The sequence below is a fragment of the Desmodus rotundus genome, chromosome 10 (assembly GCF_022682495.2).
Source record: "Desmodus rotundus isolate HL8 chromosome 10, HLdesRot8A.1, whole genome shotgun sequence".
Lineage (NCBI taxonomy): Eukaryota > Metazoa > Chordata > Mammalia > Chiroptera > Phyllostomidae > Desmodus > Desmodus rotundus.
This window is the reverse complement of record NC_071396.1, coordinates 40,913,660-40,933,147: the sequence shown is the minus strand read 5'-3', so window position 1 is coordinate 40,933,147 and position 19,488 is coordinate 40,913,660. Positions and strand designations below refer to the sequence as shown.

At 48.6% G+C, this 19,488-nt stretch overlaps 1 protein-coding gene across 7 annotated transcripts in view; it reads left to right on the top strand.

The window, feature by feature from the left end:
* The window catches only part of TRRAP (transformation/transcription domain associated protein), a 115,287-nt gene that overhangs the window by 66,314 nt on the left and 29,485 nt on the right, over window positions 1-19,488 (top strand). For all 7 annotated transcript variants that reach the window (XM_053912291.1, XM_053912290.1, XM_053912292.1 and 4 more), the window contains 10 exons: window positions 1,086-1,196; window positions 2,339-2,485; window positions 3,123-3,336; window positions 3,853-3,978; window positions 6,371-6,517; window positions 7,229-7,428; window positions 8,039-8,160; window positions 8,471-8,684; window positions 17,619-17,798; window positions 18,318-18,464. In XM_053912291.1, the coding sequence (XP_053768266.1) occupies window positions 1,086-1,196; window positions 2,339-2,485; window positions 3,123-3,336; window positions 3,853-3,978; window positions 6,371-6,517; window positions 7,229-7,428; window positions 8,039-8,160; window positions 8,471-8,684; window positions 17,619-17,798; window positions 18,318-18,464 (1,608 nt within the window). The remainder of the gene's footprint in view (window positions 1-1,085; window positions 1,197-2,338; window positions 2,486-3,122; window positions 3,337-3,852; window positions 3,979-6,370; window positions 6,518-7,228; window positions 7,429-8,038; window positions 8,161-8,470; window positions 8,685-17,618; window positions 17,799-18,317; window positions 18,465-19,488) is intronic.

Sequence of the window (19,488 nt, the reverse complement as noted above, 5' to 3'; positions counted from 1 at the left end):
CCAGTGGCACACCCTCTCCCGAGGCATTTCCCACCTCACCAGACCCATTTTCCTTGTGCCGCTTGCTGCTGTTAGAGCGCTGGGGGTGTGATTGATTACTCACAGAAAGGCATCAGGAGAGACTCTCCGGGGCAAGAAGATTGATTGAGACCATGCACCCACAGTGCGCTCAGTTTTACAAAAGATGGCGTGACCCAGTTTGTTTGGAGGACAGCCAGGGTCATGAGAGCCCCGGGGTGCTCGCTCTCCCTCCCACCTCCTGCTCCTCCTGCGTTCACCCTTGCTCACATTAGAGACCTGGAATCACCTGCACTCTGTCCATTTCCTGCTCTCCACACGTGCCGGCAGCCCAGCCACAAATCCCCACCCTCTTCTCAGTTCTGCCACCTCCGTCATGGCGTGGGCCGGCGCCCTGTCACCTCTCACTGGGGTCGCCGAAATTGCCTGCCAGTTCCCTCACTCCTTCCTCTCTGCATCACACTTGTCACAAGGCCGAGTACCAAAAACTCTTTCCCAAATTTAAGCCAGGGGAAGCTGGGTGAAGTGTACATGGGGCCTCTGGATTGTCTTTGCACCTTGTGAATATTATAGTCATTTCAAATAAAAAGCTTAAAAAAATGAAGACAGAAGTCTTTACCCTCAGCAAGCCTTCCCCTTGACTCTGACCTCCAGAGCCTGTGTCACCTGCCCCTCTGATGGTGTCCCTGCCCTGCACCTGCTCAAGCTGCCCCAGCCACCCTGTCCTTTGCCCCACTCTGGAAACACACTGGTTTGGTACTGTTTTAGGGCTTGTGCGCCATGCCAGCACCCCTTGCTAGCACAGGTCTTGCCCCCCGGCGGCTGGGTTTTCTCAGTCCGAGAGCCGCCTGGATGGCAGGCTTGCACTTCTGGACCACACTCCATTCCTGCCCCACGCACGCGACCCATCCCTTTCTTCGTGGCTACTTTGTGTATTAGTTGTCTTGCGGATGGCTGTCTCGGGTATCCCCAGTGCCCAGAACAGCGTCCGTGCCCTGTCCACGGGCTGCGCGAGTCAGCGCCACACGCGGGAGAGTGTTGTCAAGAGGGCCCTTCTGCTGTTGCAGGTGTTTGGGAGGAGCCAGTCCCTGCCCGGCGCGGACTCCCTGCTGGCCAAGCCCATTGACAAGCAGCACACGGACACCGTGGTGAACTTCCTCATCCGAGTGGCCTGCCAGGTGCGGGTTCTGAATGTCTTGTGTCACCTCTAGAACATAGTCTGTGACAGTTCAGTCAGAGAGGAAGACAGGCTGAGGTCTGACAGCTGCTGCTGTCACTTCCATCCCGAATTTCATAGATCTCATGACAGGCTGAATATTCTGAAATCGGCCTTGTCTTACATTTTATATGATTTTTAAGAAATGTGCTTTCTTGTGGCAGTGATGTCTGTCTTATAGTTAATGGAACCCCGGTGCCGGTGAGACACGGCCGTTCAGCGACCTCGGGCGAACTACCGAACTTCCGAGCTCTGTGGCTCATGAGGGTGTTGGGACGGCCCCCACAGCACTCGGTGGCTAACAGGCTCTTACAGCCTGAGCTTACCTGACCTTCCATAGCAACACATGCTTTCACGGAGTTATTGGGAATCTGTTTCTAAAACTTCACTTTTACATTTCATAAAAACATTGTAAATGAAATTTTCCTAAGTAGGTTTTTAAAATTTGGGAATCTTAAGCTTTGATAATTATTTTTAAAAAAGAATAGTGTGTCATGCGATACTATTGAGGCTTTCCAAGTACTGAAAATAACCTCCTAACCCAGCGATTTCCAACCTTTCTCAGCTTATGGCACATATAAACTAGTTACTCAAATTCTGCAGCACACCAAAAAACGTGTTTTTTGCCGATATGATAAAATAAGTAATTATCATTTCGATTCATTCACACTGGATGGCTACTGTTGTCTTCTTCTTTTTTTTTTTTTTGACAACCTAAGGGAAAGGAGGTCAGGGCCCCTGGCCCGTCAGGAATTGTATGTGTTACCAACTCCTGCAGGCACGGGTTGAAACACCTACTTGCCCTCTACCTCGTTGCCTGCTGCCGTGTGTAGTCGGGGTCCAGGGGCAGGAGCCCGGGTCCTGCTCTCAGGGAGCCTCTTGGCATTAACCAGTTGAGCACATAAATGATTGCAGGTCACCACCGACCCACTGCAAGGGAGAGAGAGGGCCCTGTGGGGGAGCGGCCTGGAGCCGAGAGGGCTGAGTTGAGGCAGCTGGGAGAGGGGGTGGCTGTGAGGGAGTTGGGAGTCGGGTCGTGGGCTGTAGGCGGTGTCCCGAGATCAACTGTGGACATGTGGTGAGACTGAGCGACTGGATTTCCAGGTTAACGACAACACCAGCACTGCCGGGTCTCCTGGGGAGGTGCTGTCCCGCCGGTGCGTGGCCCTCCTGAAGACCGCCCTGCGCCCGGACATGTGGCCCAAGTCCGAACTGAAGCTGCAGTGGTTCGACAAGCTGCTGACGAGCGTGGTAGGTGCACGGTCTGTGCCGCCGAGTCTGGGGGTTCCGCTCCCACGGCTGGTTGTGGCCTCTTCCCTTGTCTCTTCTGGCTGCTGGTGACCTTAGAATCGAGTAGCCAGACAGCTAGCTGACCAGCAACATGGGACCAGTGGAGGCATTCTGAGCTGCAGCAGAGCACCGCAGGGCCAGTGAGCAGAGAAGAGGGACGCTGCTTTTCAGGAGAGCGACAGGGCGGCGGGCGACTGCGCACGGACGCCTCCCTCCCTCTCTTTCTCCTTTCCTCCCTCTCTAAAGACGCGTAGCAATGAAAAATGGAAAGGTGGAAGGGGGCGAGCAAACTGCATTGCAATAATTGCCTTTTTTTAGACCAGAGCGTAGTGATTTTCAGAATGTTAACATTTTTTATGAGATTTTTAAAGAGGTTTGACTTTTTAAAATAAAGCAAATTTTATTAATAGACGTGAAATTGTACTGTATTAATAGAATGTGGTGGTCACGTGTTTTTGTGTGTATCGTGTTTATTCTTCAGTGGTTTTTTACTTCATTTCTAAATACTCACAAGCACAGAGTTTCACATTTTGGTTGACGACTATTCCCTGTACTGGAGTATTGGTTTCATCTCTGTGGCCTGTGTTCCCCGTTCCAGGAGCAGCCCAATCAGGTGAACTACGGGAATATCTGCACAGGGTTGGAGGTGCTGAGTTTCTTGCTAACCGTCCTCCAGTCCCCGGCCATCCTCAGCAGCTTCAAGCCGCTGCAGCGTGGGATCGCCGCCTGCATGACGTGCGGGAACACCAAAGTCCTGCGCGCCGTGCACAGCCTCCTCTCGCGCCTGATGAGCATTTTCCCGACAGAGCCAAGTACGGACCTTCGCCACCGGCACCCTTCTTTCCGCGTAGCTGGGCGGGCGCAGAGCTTGTGATGGGAGAGTGCTCACCCTCTAGCCGCCAAGCGGAGCGCTTTGCTCCCTCACTTGTCTTCTTACTTGCAACCTTGGGAAACACTGACGTAGGAACTTAATGGCGGCAACTGCAGCGGTCTGTCTGTTGTCTGCTTTGGAAATGCAGTTCTTGGCCAGCTGAGCACTGCTGTTTCCTTCAGGCATCAGAGGGGCGTCAGGTGTGGCACAGTTGACAGGACAAATACTCTTAGGTGCATTTAGGGTGAGTTCAGGTGTGACAGCAGCTCACCGACTACCTCAGTGAAGTAGGAGGCTGCCCGGAGGCGGGCGCCAGTGGGACAGGAGCGCCCGGCCCGGTTGGCAGAGGTCCTGGGGTGGCTGAAGCTCGGCGCTGCAGTGTGGGGCAGGCACGGTCCCAGGGCCTGGGCAGGCCGGAGCAGCGAGCCACAGGCCCAGGCGCTCGCTTCTGTTTCAGGCACCTCCAGTGTGGCCTCCAAGTACGAAGAGCTGGAGTGCCTCTACGCGGCCGTCGGGAAGGTCATCTACGAAGGGCTCACCAACTACGAGAAGGCCACCAACGCGAACCCCTCCCAGCTCTTCGGTGAGTGTGCTCCTGGCTGGGTTTCCCAGCCCTGGCTCAGTGTGGCATTACTCCATCTGTGCTCCCTGGAAGTGCTTTCCTGAGAAGCGTGTGGCTCAGGTGTCTGGGGTCTCTGAGCCGAGGTGGTGTTGATGGTGTCTGCCTGTGGCCTGCTGTGCGCCGGGCCACAGTCTCTGGTGGTCTTTAATAAAAAAAAAAATCCTCACCTGAGGATACGATTATTGATTGTAAAGAGAGAGAAACATCAGTCGGTTGCCTGTTGTACCTGCCCCAACTGGGGACCAAACCTGCGACCGAGGCATGTGCCCTGACTGGGGATCGAACCCACAGCCTTCTGGTGCATGGGACAACGCTGCAATCAGCTGAGCCACCTGGCCATGGCTGGTCCCCTGTGGTCGTTGAGATGGACAGCCCCCTCCCTGCCCAACACCAGTGCTTCCTGGTTTCTTCCACCTCGTCCTCAGGTGCAGGGTTTGGTTGCCAGGGGTGTTGCCTGGTGGCACATGGGCAGTCCTGACTCTGTTTCGCAGCAGGCGCAGAGATGCTGCTAAAGCTGTGTACAAACATGGAGAATCACTGCCTTTCACGACGTGTTCACCTGTCAGCAGGCCTCTCCCCAGCTGAGGGCTCATCCTCTGCTTGGTGAGGGCTCTGGCTGCTCCACGAGACAACAGTTGGTTTCTTGGGCAGTCAGGGCAGCTGGGGGACTCAGCCTCCGGGACTTCAGATGCGTACACGTAGATGCTCGGGCTGCTTACTGCCACACACTCGTGTGTGAGTAGGGTTAGACCTCGGGTTAGCAATCCTGAGAACTTTTGTTCTCCCTTACTGCGGTTCATTGCACGAAACTGAAAGTACAAAGGAAGGAAAGCTGAATACAGGCTGCCTGTCAGTGTCCATACTCATTCAGCATTTTGGAGCGTTTGTCGTCTTTCTGTACACGGATGGAAGTGCACATTGGAAGCCCGTGTTGTGCAAACACTGTGTCTGCTTTGTAAACTGAATACATTATTTTTTAATGAGTGTCTTGCTCTCCAGCCTCTTCCTAGTTGCTATGTAAAATTCAGGAATTTGATAAATTTAGTTACAATGGTGCCCCTTGGTATTCACTTGTTGGCTCAATTCTGGAAATGGATAGATTTGGATAGTGAGGGATGTTTCCACACCTTTTTATAAAGTGAGTTCACATGGTGGGTCCAGCCTTGCATCCTGGCTTCCACTGCAGTGTAGTGTGAGCGTCTTGGTGAGTCTCCAGGGGACTCTCTTCGGGATGGGCTGACCACCACTGGCCCTGCCCCCTCCCTTGATGGGGAGACAGCAGGCCAGGGCAGCCTCGGGTGAGTGGGTCGGTTGAGTTGGCCACTCTGCTAGACCCAGGACACCATTACTGATGGCTGCTCAGTAGAGGTGAGCGCAGCAGCCAGGAATGGCCAGAACCCGTTGCTGTACTCGTCGTCGTCACTCTGCAGCGTCGTGGGTTACCTGGCGCAGACTCAGGTTGGTCATGTGTTTGCTGCCTGACCAAGAGCCAGCCTTTCAAAGCAAGCCTGAAATTGCCCAAACCTGGGGTGATTGCACCTGAAAGTGGCAAATCAATACCCTTTTGTTTTCCTACGACGTGAGCCGTGAATACAAAGTTAAAATTCAATGTGTTAAGTCAAGGTCAAGATGCTTATAAAAATGCCAGTTATGAAAGATACAATTTTTTCATATACTCAGGGTTCATGTTCTGATGTTTGTGGTGAAGTTTTTCAGAGTTTGGTGCAAATTTAGTTTGTTTTTTAAAGGTTTTATTTATTTATTTTTAGAGAAGGGGAAAGGAGGGAGAAAGACAGGGAGAGAAACATCAGTGTGTGGTTGCCTCTTGTGTGCCCCCTACTGGGGGCCTGGCCCACAACCCAGGCATGTGCCCTGACTGGGAATCGAACCAGCGACCCTTTGGTTCACAGGCAGGTTCTCAATCCACTGAGCCACACCAGCCAGGCCGCAAATTTAGTTTTAAAACATTGGTCATGCCCAGACAATCTAGATGAAAAATACGCCTCCCCCACCCCCAAACATAGCATGGGGCAAAAATTTCTCTTTGGGTGGTTTGCCATACAGGACGTAAAGATAGAGTGCAGAACTGAAGGTAGGACTGTTTCCACCGAGGCACAGGAATCCGTTTTTGTGCCTGAAGGTGTTGCTCAGGTGCACACGCGATGCTTCAGATTGCAGCCCCCACTGCATACAGCTGAAAATGTTGACACTTGGGATTAAGCCACACATTGGTGGGAAACGGCACATTGTTATTTATTAGCACATTGTAAGTTGTTTTAGTTAGCCCATTTTTTGTCAAATACTCCATTTTCGAGAACTTTCTAAAAGACAGCTGGCACTTCCTGCCCCTTAGGGACCCTCATGATCCTGAAGTCGGCCTGCAGCAACAACCCGAGCTACATCGACAGGCTGATCTCGGTCTTCATGCGCTCCCTGCAGAGGATGGTGCGGGAGCATCTCAACCCCCAGGCGGCCTCGGGCAGCACAGAAGCGACCTCAGGTGACAGACTTGCCCCGGTCCCCCGAGTTTTCCCAGGGACTTTGTGTGACACCTGTGCGCGCTTGTGGCTGAACTCTAGAGGGAGCACTAATGCCTGTCGTCCGTGTGCAGTTTGTTGTCAGCTGTTTTAACGAAGAGCTTCCAGTGGCTCATTTCAAACCAAAATGAGACTCCTTTTTAGAATGAATTGCTCTCAAAATGTGTGACTGGGAGAATGAAGGCAGTTAAGAGCAATCGGACACGTGTGTGGAGCACATACCCCTAGTGAGGGCTATCTAACAATTTCTCTGTAACACGGAGGTTGCCCAATCAGTGGTCACATCTGACGAAGTTTCAGTTGCAAGTTGCAGACCTGAGGAGTGAGTGGGCTTCCAGGAGCCTGGGAGATGCGTTGTGTGGGGGGTGGGGTGGGGGGTTGTGGGCGGTACACCACTCAGTGCGCCTTGGAACACAGGGCCATGGAAGTGACTTCAGGACTCGGCTGTCCCCCAGAGTTCCCTGCACTGGTTCCTGTAGCCCCGTCATCTTCCCTGGGGAGCCTCTTACAGGGCCACCCTTGCAAAGTTGTGGAATAGCAAGAGAGTGATGTGGCTGGAGAAAACATTTTGGGGGAAAACAGGCAGAATCAACATGCCACATAGTGCAAAGTGGTTGTCTGTTGACGTATGTTTGTAGAAATTGTTGAGCTGTGTTCTCTCTCGGCCTGAGCAGGAACTAGTGAGCTGGTGATGCTGAGTCTGGAGCTGGTGAAAACACGGCTGGCTGTGATGAGCATGGAGATGCGGAAGAACTTCATTCAGGCCATCCTGACCTCACTCATTGAAAAGTCACCCGATGCCAAGATCCTCCGGGCTGTGGTTAAAATTGTGGAAGAATGGGTCAAAAATAACTCCCCAATGGCAGCCAATCAGGTGAGCTGGGAAGAGGGGCTGCACGTTGGCCAGGTGACCTTCCTTTGCAGGTAAAAGAAAATTCCGGCCTCGCTTTCTCAGCTCTTCTTCTGGAAGTGTTCAGTCAAGCAAAGTACTTTTTTTCCTCCTGTGTTTGCATTTACAGTATTTTTTTTTTTAGGTGGGTTTTTCTCATTTAACGGATTTTAAATAGAAACCTGAGATAATTGGTCACTCCCCTCAATGTGGTTTTACTTGTTAAAATGTTAAACCTTTTTAGTCTTTCATGGTGGTGAAGGTAAGTCAGGAAAAACATAGTGAAGGACTATTATTCAGTACAATAACATGCTTGGAAGCTTCTAATTTGTTTTATAATTTAGTTACTTTCTCTCCAAAGTGAGTTGTAGCTCCCAGGGAAATTATAATGGGGTCTGTCTTGATTTTAAGTGTCCAAGGATAACCAGGGCCATCTTTGATTTTCTTTCTTTTTCTTTTTCTTTAATTTATAAACAACCATCTTATTTTACTTGACTGAATTGTAGGAGTTTAAAAGGTAGCAGAACAGAAGTACTTTCGGGCATACCATCTCTCAGCTAGAATTAATTGACCTTTTGTTTAAAAACTCACACAGACACCTACACTCCGGGAGAAGTCCATCTTGCTTGTGAAAATGATGACCTACATAGAAAAGCGTTTTCCAGACGACCTTGAATTAAATGCACAGTTCTTGGACCTTGTTAACTATGTCTACAGGTAATTACAGCGGTTATCATATATTTCGTGTGTCGGTCCATAATGTGTTCTCTGACCAAACGGTGCTACATGACATTAATTTTTTTATACCCAAGTTCTATATATTCATTTAAATTGTGAAACACATAACACGTTTCGGTATCATCATTGAACGTTGTGCTCATCAGCCTGCGATGCTCTGTAGCAGGCTCTCAGTCCCAAAGCTGCTTCAGGAGGTCGGGACCACTTGTCTTGTGCTTGTTTGCTTGTGGGCGCAGAGCCCACCTCTGGGTGCAGCTCTTTCATCGCGGTGGCACTCCTTCCATTGCAGGGATGAGACCCTGTGTGGCAGTGAGCTGACGGCGAAGCTCGAGCCCGCCTTCCTCTCTGGGCTGCGGTGTGCCCAGCCGCTCATCCGGGCAAAGTTCTTCGAGGTGTTTGACAACTCCATGAAACGCCGGGTCTACGAGCGCCTGCTTTACGTGACCTGCTCCCAGAACTGGGAGGCCATGGGGAGCCATTTCTGGATCAAGCAGTGCATCGAGGTAGGCCGCCGCGCAGCTCTTCCCCTCTGGCGGGGGGACACCAATTCGTGCCAAGATGAATAGAAATCTCCGCTATTCTACTGCTTTTACCTTTGTCTAGTGGGAAGAAAAAGACTTAAAGCCATGCTTTTATCTAAAGCTTTTTTTTAAAAAAAGTTTATTTATTTTTAGAGGAGGGGAGGGCAAAAGAGAGAGAAACATCAATGCACAAGACATACATTGATCTGTTGCCTCTTGTGCACCCCCTACTGGGAACTTGGCGTGCAACCCAGGCATGTGCCTGGACTGGGAATCGAACTGGCAACCCTTCAGTCTACAGGTTGGCGCTCCACACCAGCCAGGGCTGTCTAAAGCTTTTAGGGGTGATTTTAAGTGCTTTAGTTAATTAGGACGTTGGATAGTATTCCTTAATTAGTAGCTTAAGAGTCATTTCCCTTAAGTATAAAAATTGTAAATTCTGTCTACATGCCCTAGAATATTGAATGTGCCATAACTGTCAGCTCTCAGAACTTTTTTTTAAAAAAGATTTTATTTACTTACTTTTAGTGAGAGGGGAAGGGAGGGAGAGACATCAATGAGCACGAGACACATCGATCAGTTGCCCCTTGTGCACCCCCAACTGGGGATCTGGCCCAGAATCCAGGCATGTGCCCTGATGTGGAATTGAACTGGTGACCTTTTGGTATGCAGGCTGGCACTCAATCCACCGAGTCATACCACCCAGTTCATAATTCTTTTTAAAAAAGTTATTTATTTTTCTCACCTGCGGAAGTGCTTACTGATTTTAAAGAGAGGGGAAGGGAGGAAGACAAGCATCAGTCATTTGCCTTTTGTACATGCCCTGATGGGGAGTGAACCGTGACCTTTTGGTTTCGGGGACGATGCTCTAACCAACTGAGCCACACTGGCCAGGGCTTTTAAAAAACTTTTTAATTATTTGATTGATTGATTGATTGATTGGGGGGGTGGGGGAGGGAGGGACATACCTGCTCTGTTGCAAGTAATTGTGGTCTCTTGCCCAGAATGCATAAAACTAGAAGGTTGCCAGGTTACCTTTTTTTTTTTTTTAATTTTTATTGTTATTCAATTACAGTTGTATGCCTTTTCTCCCCATCCCTCCACCCCACCCCAGCTGAACCCACCTCCCTCCTCCACCTCCACCCTCCCCCTTGATTTTGTCCATGTGTCCTTTATAGTAGTGCGTGTAATCCCCTCTTCCCACTGTCCCCACCCCACTCCCCCCTGGCTATTGTTAGATTCTTCTTAACTTCAATGTCTCTGGTTATATTTTGTTTGCTTTTTTCTTCTATTGCTTATGTTCTAGTTAAAGGTGAGATCATATGGTATTTGTTCCTCACTGCCTGGCTTATTTCACTTAGCATAATGCTCTCCAGTTCCATCCATGCTGTTGCAAAGGATATAAGCTCCTTTCTCTCTGCTGTGTAGAATTCCATTGTGTAAATATACCATACTTTTTGGATCCACTCGTTTGCTGATGGGCACTTAGGTTGCTTCTAGCACTTGGCTATTGTAAATTGTGCTGCTATGAACATTGGGGTGCACAGGTTCTTTTGTATTGGTGTTTCAGGGTTCTTAGGGTATAATCCCAGCAGTGGAATTGCTGGGTCAAAGGGCAGTTCCATTTTTAGTTTTCTGAGGAAATTCCATACTGTTTTCCACAGTGGCCTCACCAGTCTGCATCCCACCAACAGTGCACTAGGGTTCCCTTTTCTCCGCATCCTCTCCAACATTTGTTTGTGGATATGTTTATGTTGGCCACTCTGACTGGTGTGAGATGGTACCTCATTGTGGTTTTAATTTGCGTCTCTCTGATGGCTAGTGATGCTGAGCATCTTTTCATATGTCTTTGGGCCCTCTGTATGTCTTCCTTGGAGAAGTGTCTGTTCAAGTCCTTTGCCCATTTTTTGTCTTCCTGGAGTGGAGTCATGTGAGTTCTTTATATATTTTGGAGATTAGGCCCTTGTCTGAGGTATCCTTGGCAAATATGTTTTCCCATACTTTTGGTTCTCTTTGTAATTTGGTGCTGTTTTCTTTAGCCATGCAGAAGCTTTTTATTTTGATGAGGTACCATTTGTTTATTCTTTCCTTTATGTCCCTTGCTTTAGGGGACATATCAGTGAAGATGTTGTTGTGTGGAATGTCTGAGATTTTCCTATCGATGTTTTCCTCTAGGAATTTTATGGTGTCATAACTTATATTTAAGTCTTTTATTCACCTTGAATTTATTTTTGTGTATGGTGTAAGTTGGTGATCGAGTTTCATGTTTTTGCACGTAGCTGTCCAGATCTTCCAACACCATTTGTTGAAGAGGCTGTTTTTACTCCATTTTATGCTTCTTCCCCCTTTGTCAGATATTAATTGACCATAGAGCCTTGTGTTTATTTCTGGGCTCTCTGTTCTGTTCCATTGGTCTATGTGCCTGTTTTTATGCCAGTACCAGGCTGTTTTAATTACAGTGGCCTCGTAATATGGTTTGATATCAGGTATTGTGATCCCTCCTGCTTTGTTCTTCTTTCTCAAAATTGCTGCAGCTATTCGGGGTCATTTATGGCTCCATATAAATTTCTGAAATGTTTGTACTATATCTGTGAAATATGTCATGGGTACTCTAATAGGGATTGCATTGAATCTATAAATTGCTTTGGGTAGTATGGCCATTTTGATGATGTTAATTCTTCCAATCCATGAGCACGGTACATGCTTCCATTGGTTTGTGTCTTCCTTAATTTCTTTCTTCAGTGTTGTGTAGTTTTCTGAGTACAGGTCTTTTACCTCCTTGGTTAGGTTGATTCCTAGGTACTTTATTTTTCTTGTTGCTATATCAAATGGGATTTTTTTCCTGATTTCTGTTTCTGCAGTTTCGTTGTTGGTGTACAGGAATGCCTTTGATTTCTGAGTATTGACTTTGTATCCAGCTGTTTTGCCAAATTCATTTACTAGGGCAAGTAGTTTTTTGGTGGAGTCTATAGGATTTTCCATGTATACTATCATGTCATCTGTAAACAGTGACAGTTTTGCTTCCTCCTTTCCAATTTGGATGCCTTTTATTTCTTTTTCTTGTCCGATTGCTGTGGCTAGGACTTCCAATACTATGTTGAATAGGAGTGGTGAGAGAGGGCATCCTTGTCTTGTTCCTGATCTTAGTGGGAAAGCTCTAAGTTTTTGTCCATTGAGTATGATGTTGGCTGTAGGTCTCTCATATATGGCCTTTATGATGTTGAGGAATGCTCCCTTTATTCCCACTTTGCTGTTTTTATCAGAAATGGGTGCTGTATCTTATCAAATGCTTTTTCCGCATCTATTGATATCATGTGATTTTTGTCTTTGCTGTTGTTGATGTGATGTATTATGTTTATTGATTTGCGAATATTGTACCATCCTTGCATCCCTGGGATGAATCCCACTTGGTCATGGTGTATGATCTTTTTGAATTATTGCTGGATGCAGTTTGCCAATATTTTGTTGAGAATTTTAGCATCTATGTTCATCAGCGATGTTGGTCTGAAGTTTTCTTTCTTCGTTGTGTCTTTGTCTGGTTTTGGGATTAGGATGATACTGGCTTCATAAAAAGAGTTTGGGAGTCTTCCATCAGTTTGGATTTTTTCGAATAGTCTGTGAAGGATAGGGGTTAGCTCTTCCTTAAATGCTTTGTAGAATTCTCCTGTGAAACCATCTGGTCCAGGGCTTTTGTGTGTTGGGAGTTTTTTGATGACTGCTTCAATTTCGTCTGCTGTTACTGGTCTGTCCAGGTTTTCTGCTTCTTCTTCATTCAGTTTTGGAAGATTATATTTTTCTAGAAATGTGTCCATTTCATCTAGGTTTTCAAATTTCTTAGCATACAGTTCTTCATAGTAATTTCTTACAATCCTTTGTATTTCTATGGTATCAGTTGTAATCTCTCCTCTTTCATTTTTAATTGTGTTTATTTGGATCCTCTCTCTTTTTGTCTTGATGAGCCTACTTAAAGGCTTGTCGATTTTGTTTATCTTTTCAAAGAACCAGCTCCTGGATTCATTGATCCTTAGAATTGTGCTTTTAGTCTCTATGTCATTTAACTCTGCTCTGATCTTGGTTATTTCCTTCCTTCTGCTTGCTCTGGGCTGTCTTTGTTGTTGTTCCTCCAGTTCTTCTAGGTGTAGAGTTAGGTTGTTTGAAATGTTTCTGTCTTTTTAAGGTAGGCCTGTATTGCTATGAACTTCCCTCTCAGGACTGCCTTTGCTGTGTCCCATAGGTTTTGGGTTGTTGTGAGTTCATTTTCATTTGTTTCCAGAAAGTTTTTGATTTCTTCCCTAATCTCGTTCTTGACCCATTCATTGTTTAATAGCATGCTATTCAGTCTCCATGATTTTGAGTGTTTTGGGTTTTTTCCTTTGGGGTTGGTTTCTAGTTTCAGTCCCTTGTGGTCAGAGAAAATGCTTGATATGATTTCAATTTTATTGAATTTGTTGAGGCTTGCTTTGTGTCCTATTATGTGGTCTATCTTTGAGAAAGTTCCATGTACACTTGAAAAGAATGTGTATTTTGCTTCTTTGGGATGGAAAGCTCTATATATATCAGTTAAGTCCATTTCCTCTAGGGTGTTGTTAAATGACACAATATCCTTCTTGATATTTTGTTTGGAAGACCTGTCCCCTACTATGATTGTGTTGCTGTCAATATCTTTCTTGAAATCCTCCAAGATTTTCTTTATGTATTTGGGTGCTTCTATGTTGGGTGCATATATATTTACAATGTTTATGTCTTCTTGGTGGATTCTTCCTTTGAGTATTATGAAGTGACCTTCTGGGTCTCTCTTTATGGCCCTTCTTTGGAAGTCTATTTTGTCTGACATGAGTATTGCTACCCCTGCATTTTTTTCCTGTCCGTTTGCTTGGAAAATTTGTTTCCAGCCCTTCACTTTCAGTCTGTGTAAGTGTTTTGTCCTGAGATGGGTCTCTTGTAGGCAGCATATGTGTGGGTCATGTTTTCTTATCCATTCAGCTAGTCTATGTCTGTTGATTGGAGCATTTAATCCATTTACGTTTAAAGTTATGATTGATAGGTAGTTATTCATTGCCTTTTTTTCCTACCTGTGTTCCTCTCTCTCTTTTCCTTCCTTTCCTTAAAGCAGTCCCTTTAGCATGTCTTGCAGAGCTGTTTTGGTGGAAGTGTATTCTTTTAGACTTCTTTTGTCTGGGAAACTCTTTACTTGGCCTTCTATCTTGATTGAGAGCCTTGCTGGGTAAAGTAGCCTTGGTTGCAGGCCTCTCGTTCTCATTACTTGGAATATTTTTTGCCATTCTCTTCTGGCTTGGAGCATTTCCATTGAGAAGTCAGTTGCTAACCTTATTGGGGCTCCCTTGTATGTTACTTCCTTTTTCTCCTTTGCTGCCTTTAACATCCTCTCTTTGTCTTGGAGATTTGCCATTATAATTATGATGTGTCTTGCAGTGGGTCTCTTTGGGTTCCTCTTGCTTGGGACTCTCTGTGTTTCCTGGATTTGGGTGACTTTTTCTCTCCTCAGATTAGGGAAATTTTCCATCATTGCTTTTTCAAACAGGTTTTCTATCCCTTGCTCTTCTTCTTCTCCTTCTGGTATTCCTGTTATACGGATATTGTTACGTTTCATGTTGTCCTGCATTTCCCTTATTGCCTCTTCATTCTTTCTGAGCCTCTTTTCCTTTTCTTGCTCTTTCTGGGTGTTTTTTTCTACTTTGTCCTCCAGCTTGCTGATCCGATCCTCTGCTTCATCAAGTCTGCTTTTTATTCCTTCTACTGTGTTCTTCAATTCAGAAATTGTATTCTTCATTTCTTCTTGGCTCTTGTTGGTAGTTTCTATTTCCTTTTTCATGTTGATATAGTTTGCAGTGAGTTCATTGTAGTTTCCTTGTAGTTTCTGGTAGTTCTCTTTGAGCTCAGAGAGCTCAGTGAGCTTCCTGATAACCATTGCTTTGAACTCAGTATCTGATAGTTGAGTTGCCTCTTTTTCAGTTAGCATTGTTTCTGAGGCTTCCTCCTTTCCCTTCATTTGGGAATTGTTTCTTTGTCTTCCCATTGTTTGTGAGACTCTTCTTGTTAGCCTCTGCTTCTTAAATGGATCTATTCTGACTCTGTGGGTTTATGGTATGAACTTCTATGGTAGAATGCCAATGGGATTCAGTGGTGCTGTCTCCTTAATCTCCTGTGCTCACTGGTCTAGAGCTGATGTTTATGGGTCTAATAGGGTCTAACTCTGGTCTTTTCAGCACTCCAGGTTTTCTTGTCTCACCTGTGGGAAAAAGAGGAATGGGGGCAAAAAAAAAAAAGAAGAAGAAGGGAAGGAGGGAAAAAGGGAATAGAAAAGGAAAGGAAGGAAGAAGGAATAGAGAGAGATCGGAGGCAAGATAAGGAATTTTAACAAAAATCAAAACAACAGAATAAGTAAAAGAAGTCAGGAAGAAGGAATAAAAAAAAGAAAGAAGGACAGAAAGGAAGAAGGAATTCAGGGGGAAAGGAGGAAAGAAAAAAAAAAAGTCTTCTGCTGGCTTTAAACCAGTCAGGTTAGTTCTGCTGGTCGTCCTGTCTGTGGAAGGGAGGGTGTGGTTGGAAGGATTGGTTTCACTTTTCTCCCTTCCTGAGCCACACTCTTCGCTGTTGTTCAGCCTTCAGTCTAGTTCCTCCGGGTCCTTCTGCTCCCCACTAGGCCTTTAGTTCACCAGCTGTGCTGTCCTTGAGTTGCACCAATTAGGGGCAGCTCACATTCCACCTTCTTGCTCTTTGCTGTCTTAGATGCTAGGGGCTCTCGGTGCTGCTATGGGGTAGTTCAGCCCCCTACTGGGTCAAGTCTTTCCGGGGAATGCAGTCTCCCCTAGCCCTGCTGCTCCCCTCTGCTGGGCATTCTGCCTTCCTCCTAGAGAGCCAGTAGGCCCTGCAGGGTTCTGTGTGAAGGGGCTAGGTAGGAGTTTTTCAGAACCGGTGCTTTTGGGTGTGGTCGCTTGCAGGCAGCCAGGCCGTTGATCGGGTTGTGTGGCCGATCTCCCCTTGGGACTTGGGTTGGCTGCCGATCCCCCGCTTTGGGTCTGTGCACGGGAGCAGCCAGCCACTGATCCGATTGCGTGCCCACCCAGGCGCTTTTTGTCAGTGCGCCCAGGCAGCCGGGCCGCTTATCAGGGCGCGCGCTCACCCGGAGTTTCAGTTGTGGGCCCCCAGTCCGCTAATCTGGGTCCGCGCCAGCCGGGCTTCAGGTGAGCGCCGGGGCTGCTTTTCCGCTTTCACAGTCCAGGGGCAGAGAGGGGAGGGGTGCCAGAGGCCGCGGCTGCTGCAGAGAGTTCTCTAACTAGCTACTACGTGCCTCTATTTTCTTTTCCTTTTTGAGAAATTCTTCCTATTCAAGCCCCCCTGGTCCAAACAAGCACCTGGCTGCTCACAGCCCAGCCTGGCCCTCTCCCAAGAATCCTGCAGCAGACCCTGTGCCCGGGCTGGGGCTTCAGCCGCCCTGGTCTCCGCGCTGGTCCCAGGGACCTTATTGTCCTTAAGCACTCTTCTTACTGTCTGATTTTTCAATGTCCTCTGTCTTTGGTCTCCGATCTTCATATATGCTGGAATACTGTTGTCTACTCACTCTGCTCCTCAGAGCAGCTAGGTATTTCACTGGCGTTGAGGGGAAGTGGACTCCGCTCCCACCTATCTCACCACCATCTTCCACTATATCCAGGTTACTTTTTTAAATGAGACAGAGGTTGTGAAAGTCTGAGACAGAAGAAGGGAGCTCTGGTGCTGAGTTTCGGCGAGAGCTTGTTAACGTATTTCTGTTTGTGTTGAACTGCCGCTTTCTTCGTGCCGGGCACAGCACGTATTTGGAACTTTGCTCATGGCAACAGAGTGGACCAAGCTCTGTAGTGTATTCGTCACTCACTGAAGAGACCTGTCAACTGCTATTGCTAGGTGCCAGGCCCTGGGCAGGTCCTGCAGGCGCGGGGACGGAAGACACTGCTCGTGGCCGGTGCACAGGGGTCGATAGAGGACAGGGCAGGCTGTGGGGCATGAGCCAGGACTCCTCCTGGCCTCCCATGTTCTCGTACAGGACATGTTTTTGACACCAGGTCTAAGTGGGCACCCCCTTCTCTGTCCGTCCCCAGTTCCCTGGCTGCTGTCACAAGTATGTGTCTCGCTCCATTGTCGAGGTTGGTCTTGTCTTTTTGACACTCCAGCGTCACAAGGGTGGGGACACCATCTCAGTGAAGTGGACACGTGAATCTCAGGGCCTCACACCTAGTGGGTGCTCAGTAAGCGTCTGCTCAGAACGTGCAGGAGTGGCGTGGTTGGGGGGCAGCGTGAGCAGAGGCTGGGTGGGAAAGCAGGTTGGGGTGGGAGAAACAGTTGCAATGTTACATGCAGGTGGGGAGAGTCACCTTACGGGAGGTCTTGCGAGCCACACCAGGAGGAGCTGGCACTGTCCCCTGAGGGCTGTGGGAGCCACTGGAGGGTGAAGAGAGGGGAGCCCTGGGTCAGTTGTGTGGAGGAAGAGTGTGTCCAAGAGGAGCTGGGGCTGTATGTACAGGGGAGGTGACAGCGGCCTACGTACTCAGGAGGGAAGGTTGGTGAGACTTAGGGGTGCAGTATGAGTGATGAGAGAGAGGAGAAGGTCGGTGGGTGAAGCAGAGGAAGCTGTCTTATCTGAGAGCACAGGAGAGCAAGCCCGCCTGGTAGAGAGACACTGAGCTGAGCCGAGTGGAGATGCTGAGCCAGACGCAGCTGAACCTCACGCAGAGGTTCCTGTGCGAGGGGCGTGTGCAGAGGTTCTGACTGTCCGTGCAAGCTGGGTGAGGTGCGGAGCGGGGTTGTGGGCTCAGGAGCTGTCAGAGTGGGCTCGCCTGTGCAGGTGACCAGGTGACTGGCTCCACACAGCCTCACGCGAGGTTTGTGTGTGCGAGGCTTGTGTCCTTGTCCCTGCAGCTGCTGTTGGCTGTGTGTGAGAAGAGCACTCCCATTGGCACCAGCTGCCATGGAGCCATGCTCCCATCCATCACCAACGTCATCAACCTGGCCGACAGCCACGACCGCGCAGCCTTCGCCATGGTTACACACGTCAAGCAGGAGCCTCGGGAGCGGGAGAACAGCGAGTCCAAAGAGGAGGTGACGCCTGCACAGCGTGGTGCCTGTCCCCTGTCTGACTTAGATCTTTGTTTTCGGGCACGAGCCGGGTATTAACACCAGCGTGTGCTTGGGAGGGCCGAGCGAGGTACCTGTGTGCAGCCGGGTGTTCTCAGTGAGCTGGCACTGACACGCAATGTGTGTTGCCCTTGGATGTGTAGCACGGCAGCTTGAGTTTGTGTGTGTGTGGCGTGCGGCAACCACCGCCCGTCCGGGCTGGCACCGTACACGGCCAGGGTTCTTCCTCTTGTGCTGAGGGCTTCCAGGCACTACTCTCTGGGAGACTCAACATGTGCAGGGTGGTGTCACTAACTGTGGTTGCCATGCTGGATCTGCGGTTTGGTTTAGAATTTACAAACACTTAATAATAAGTACAAACTTCTGGAAGTGAACTAGAACTTCACTTGCCAGAAGTGTAATAAGTTCATGAGAGTTACGTTTGTTGGGTTTTGAGCATCTGAATTCTGGGTCGTGCTTACCTGTGTGTGTGTGTTTGGTCAGGACGTGGAGATTGACATTGAACTGGCCCCCGGCGATCAGACCAGCACGCCCAGGACCAAAGAGCTGTCCGAGAAGGACATCGGCAACCAGCTGCACATGCTGACCAACCGGCACGACAAGTTCCTCGACACGCTCCGGGAGGTGAAGGTCCGTGTGCGGCGCTGGGGGTGTCGGGGGCTCTGGGAGGTGAGGGTCCGTGTGCAGCGTGGGGGGCTTGGGGGGCTCCAGGAGGTGAAGGTCCATGTGTGGTGCAGAGGGGTGTGTTGAGGCCTCGGGGCTTCGTCCCCCTGGGCGTTTCCAGTCGTAAGTGAGGTTTTTTGTTTCACAAGTTACACCCTCTATGCTTTCTCAGTGGAAACCCTTGTAAGTTCTATGAGACTCTAAGTGGATGTTTTAGGTAAAGACTCTGGAGAAGAGTTACATTGTCTCATGGGAGAAAACGAGAGAAAGTAGTTGATTCCCCATTACTGTCCCTCAACAGGAACGGTAAAATGGTTTACTAAGTAAATGTGGTGAGACATCTCTGGATTATTTTCCAAGTGCAGTGAAAAAGGAGAAAACGGGAACTATGTGGTGAATCAGGTTCACTTTGGGCAGCGGGGACCTCCAAGGGCATCTCTTCGTAGATGTGTGCAGGTCTCTGGCCTCCACACGCTCTCAGGTCAGTGACAGGCATGGCGTTGGCTCCACACACCCAGTTACTTTTGAGGAGTATTACAGAGAAACAGGTGGTTCTGTCTGTATTAGGAGCTAGGCGGGCCCCATGGAGTTCAAGCAGGCTAGGGGCCTGGCTGTTGTTAAGAAATATTGTCAGCTAATTCAGATTGCCAAAACCTACAAAGCCGTGGACAAAATCAAATGCGTGTGTGTATTTGACAGCTCATTGGGCCCTTGGGTTCCAACTCCTCCAGCTGCTTTTGTAGGGTGTGCCCTTCTGTGCCGAACAGTGTTCCTGTCTCATCCGTGGTCAGCGGCGCAGACTCTGAGCCTGCACGGTTCTTGCTTTGCTCTTCAGAGCTGTGCCTGCTGGCAGGTAGCTTATCTCCCGTACCTTTGCCTTCCCCGTGTGTGTCGCCCGTGGCCTGTCCCCAGTGGCGCCCGAGTACCTCTCATGTGTGTGGAGATGCCCTTGGAGTTAAAAACACAGGCATGTCACTGCTGAGTCCTTTAC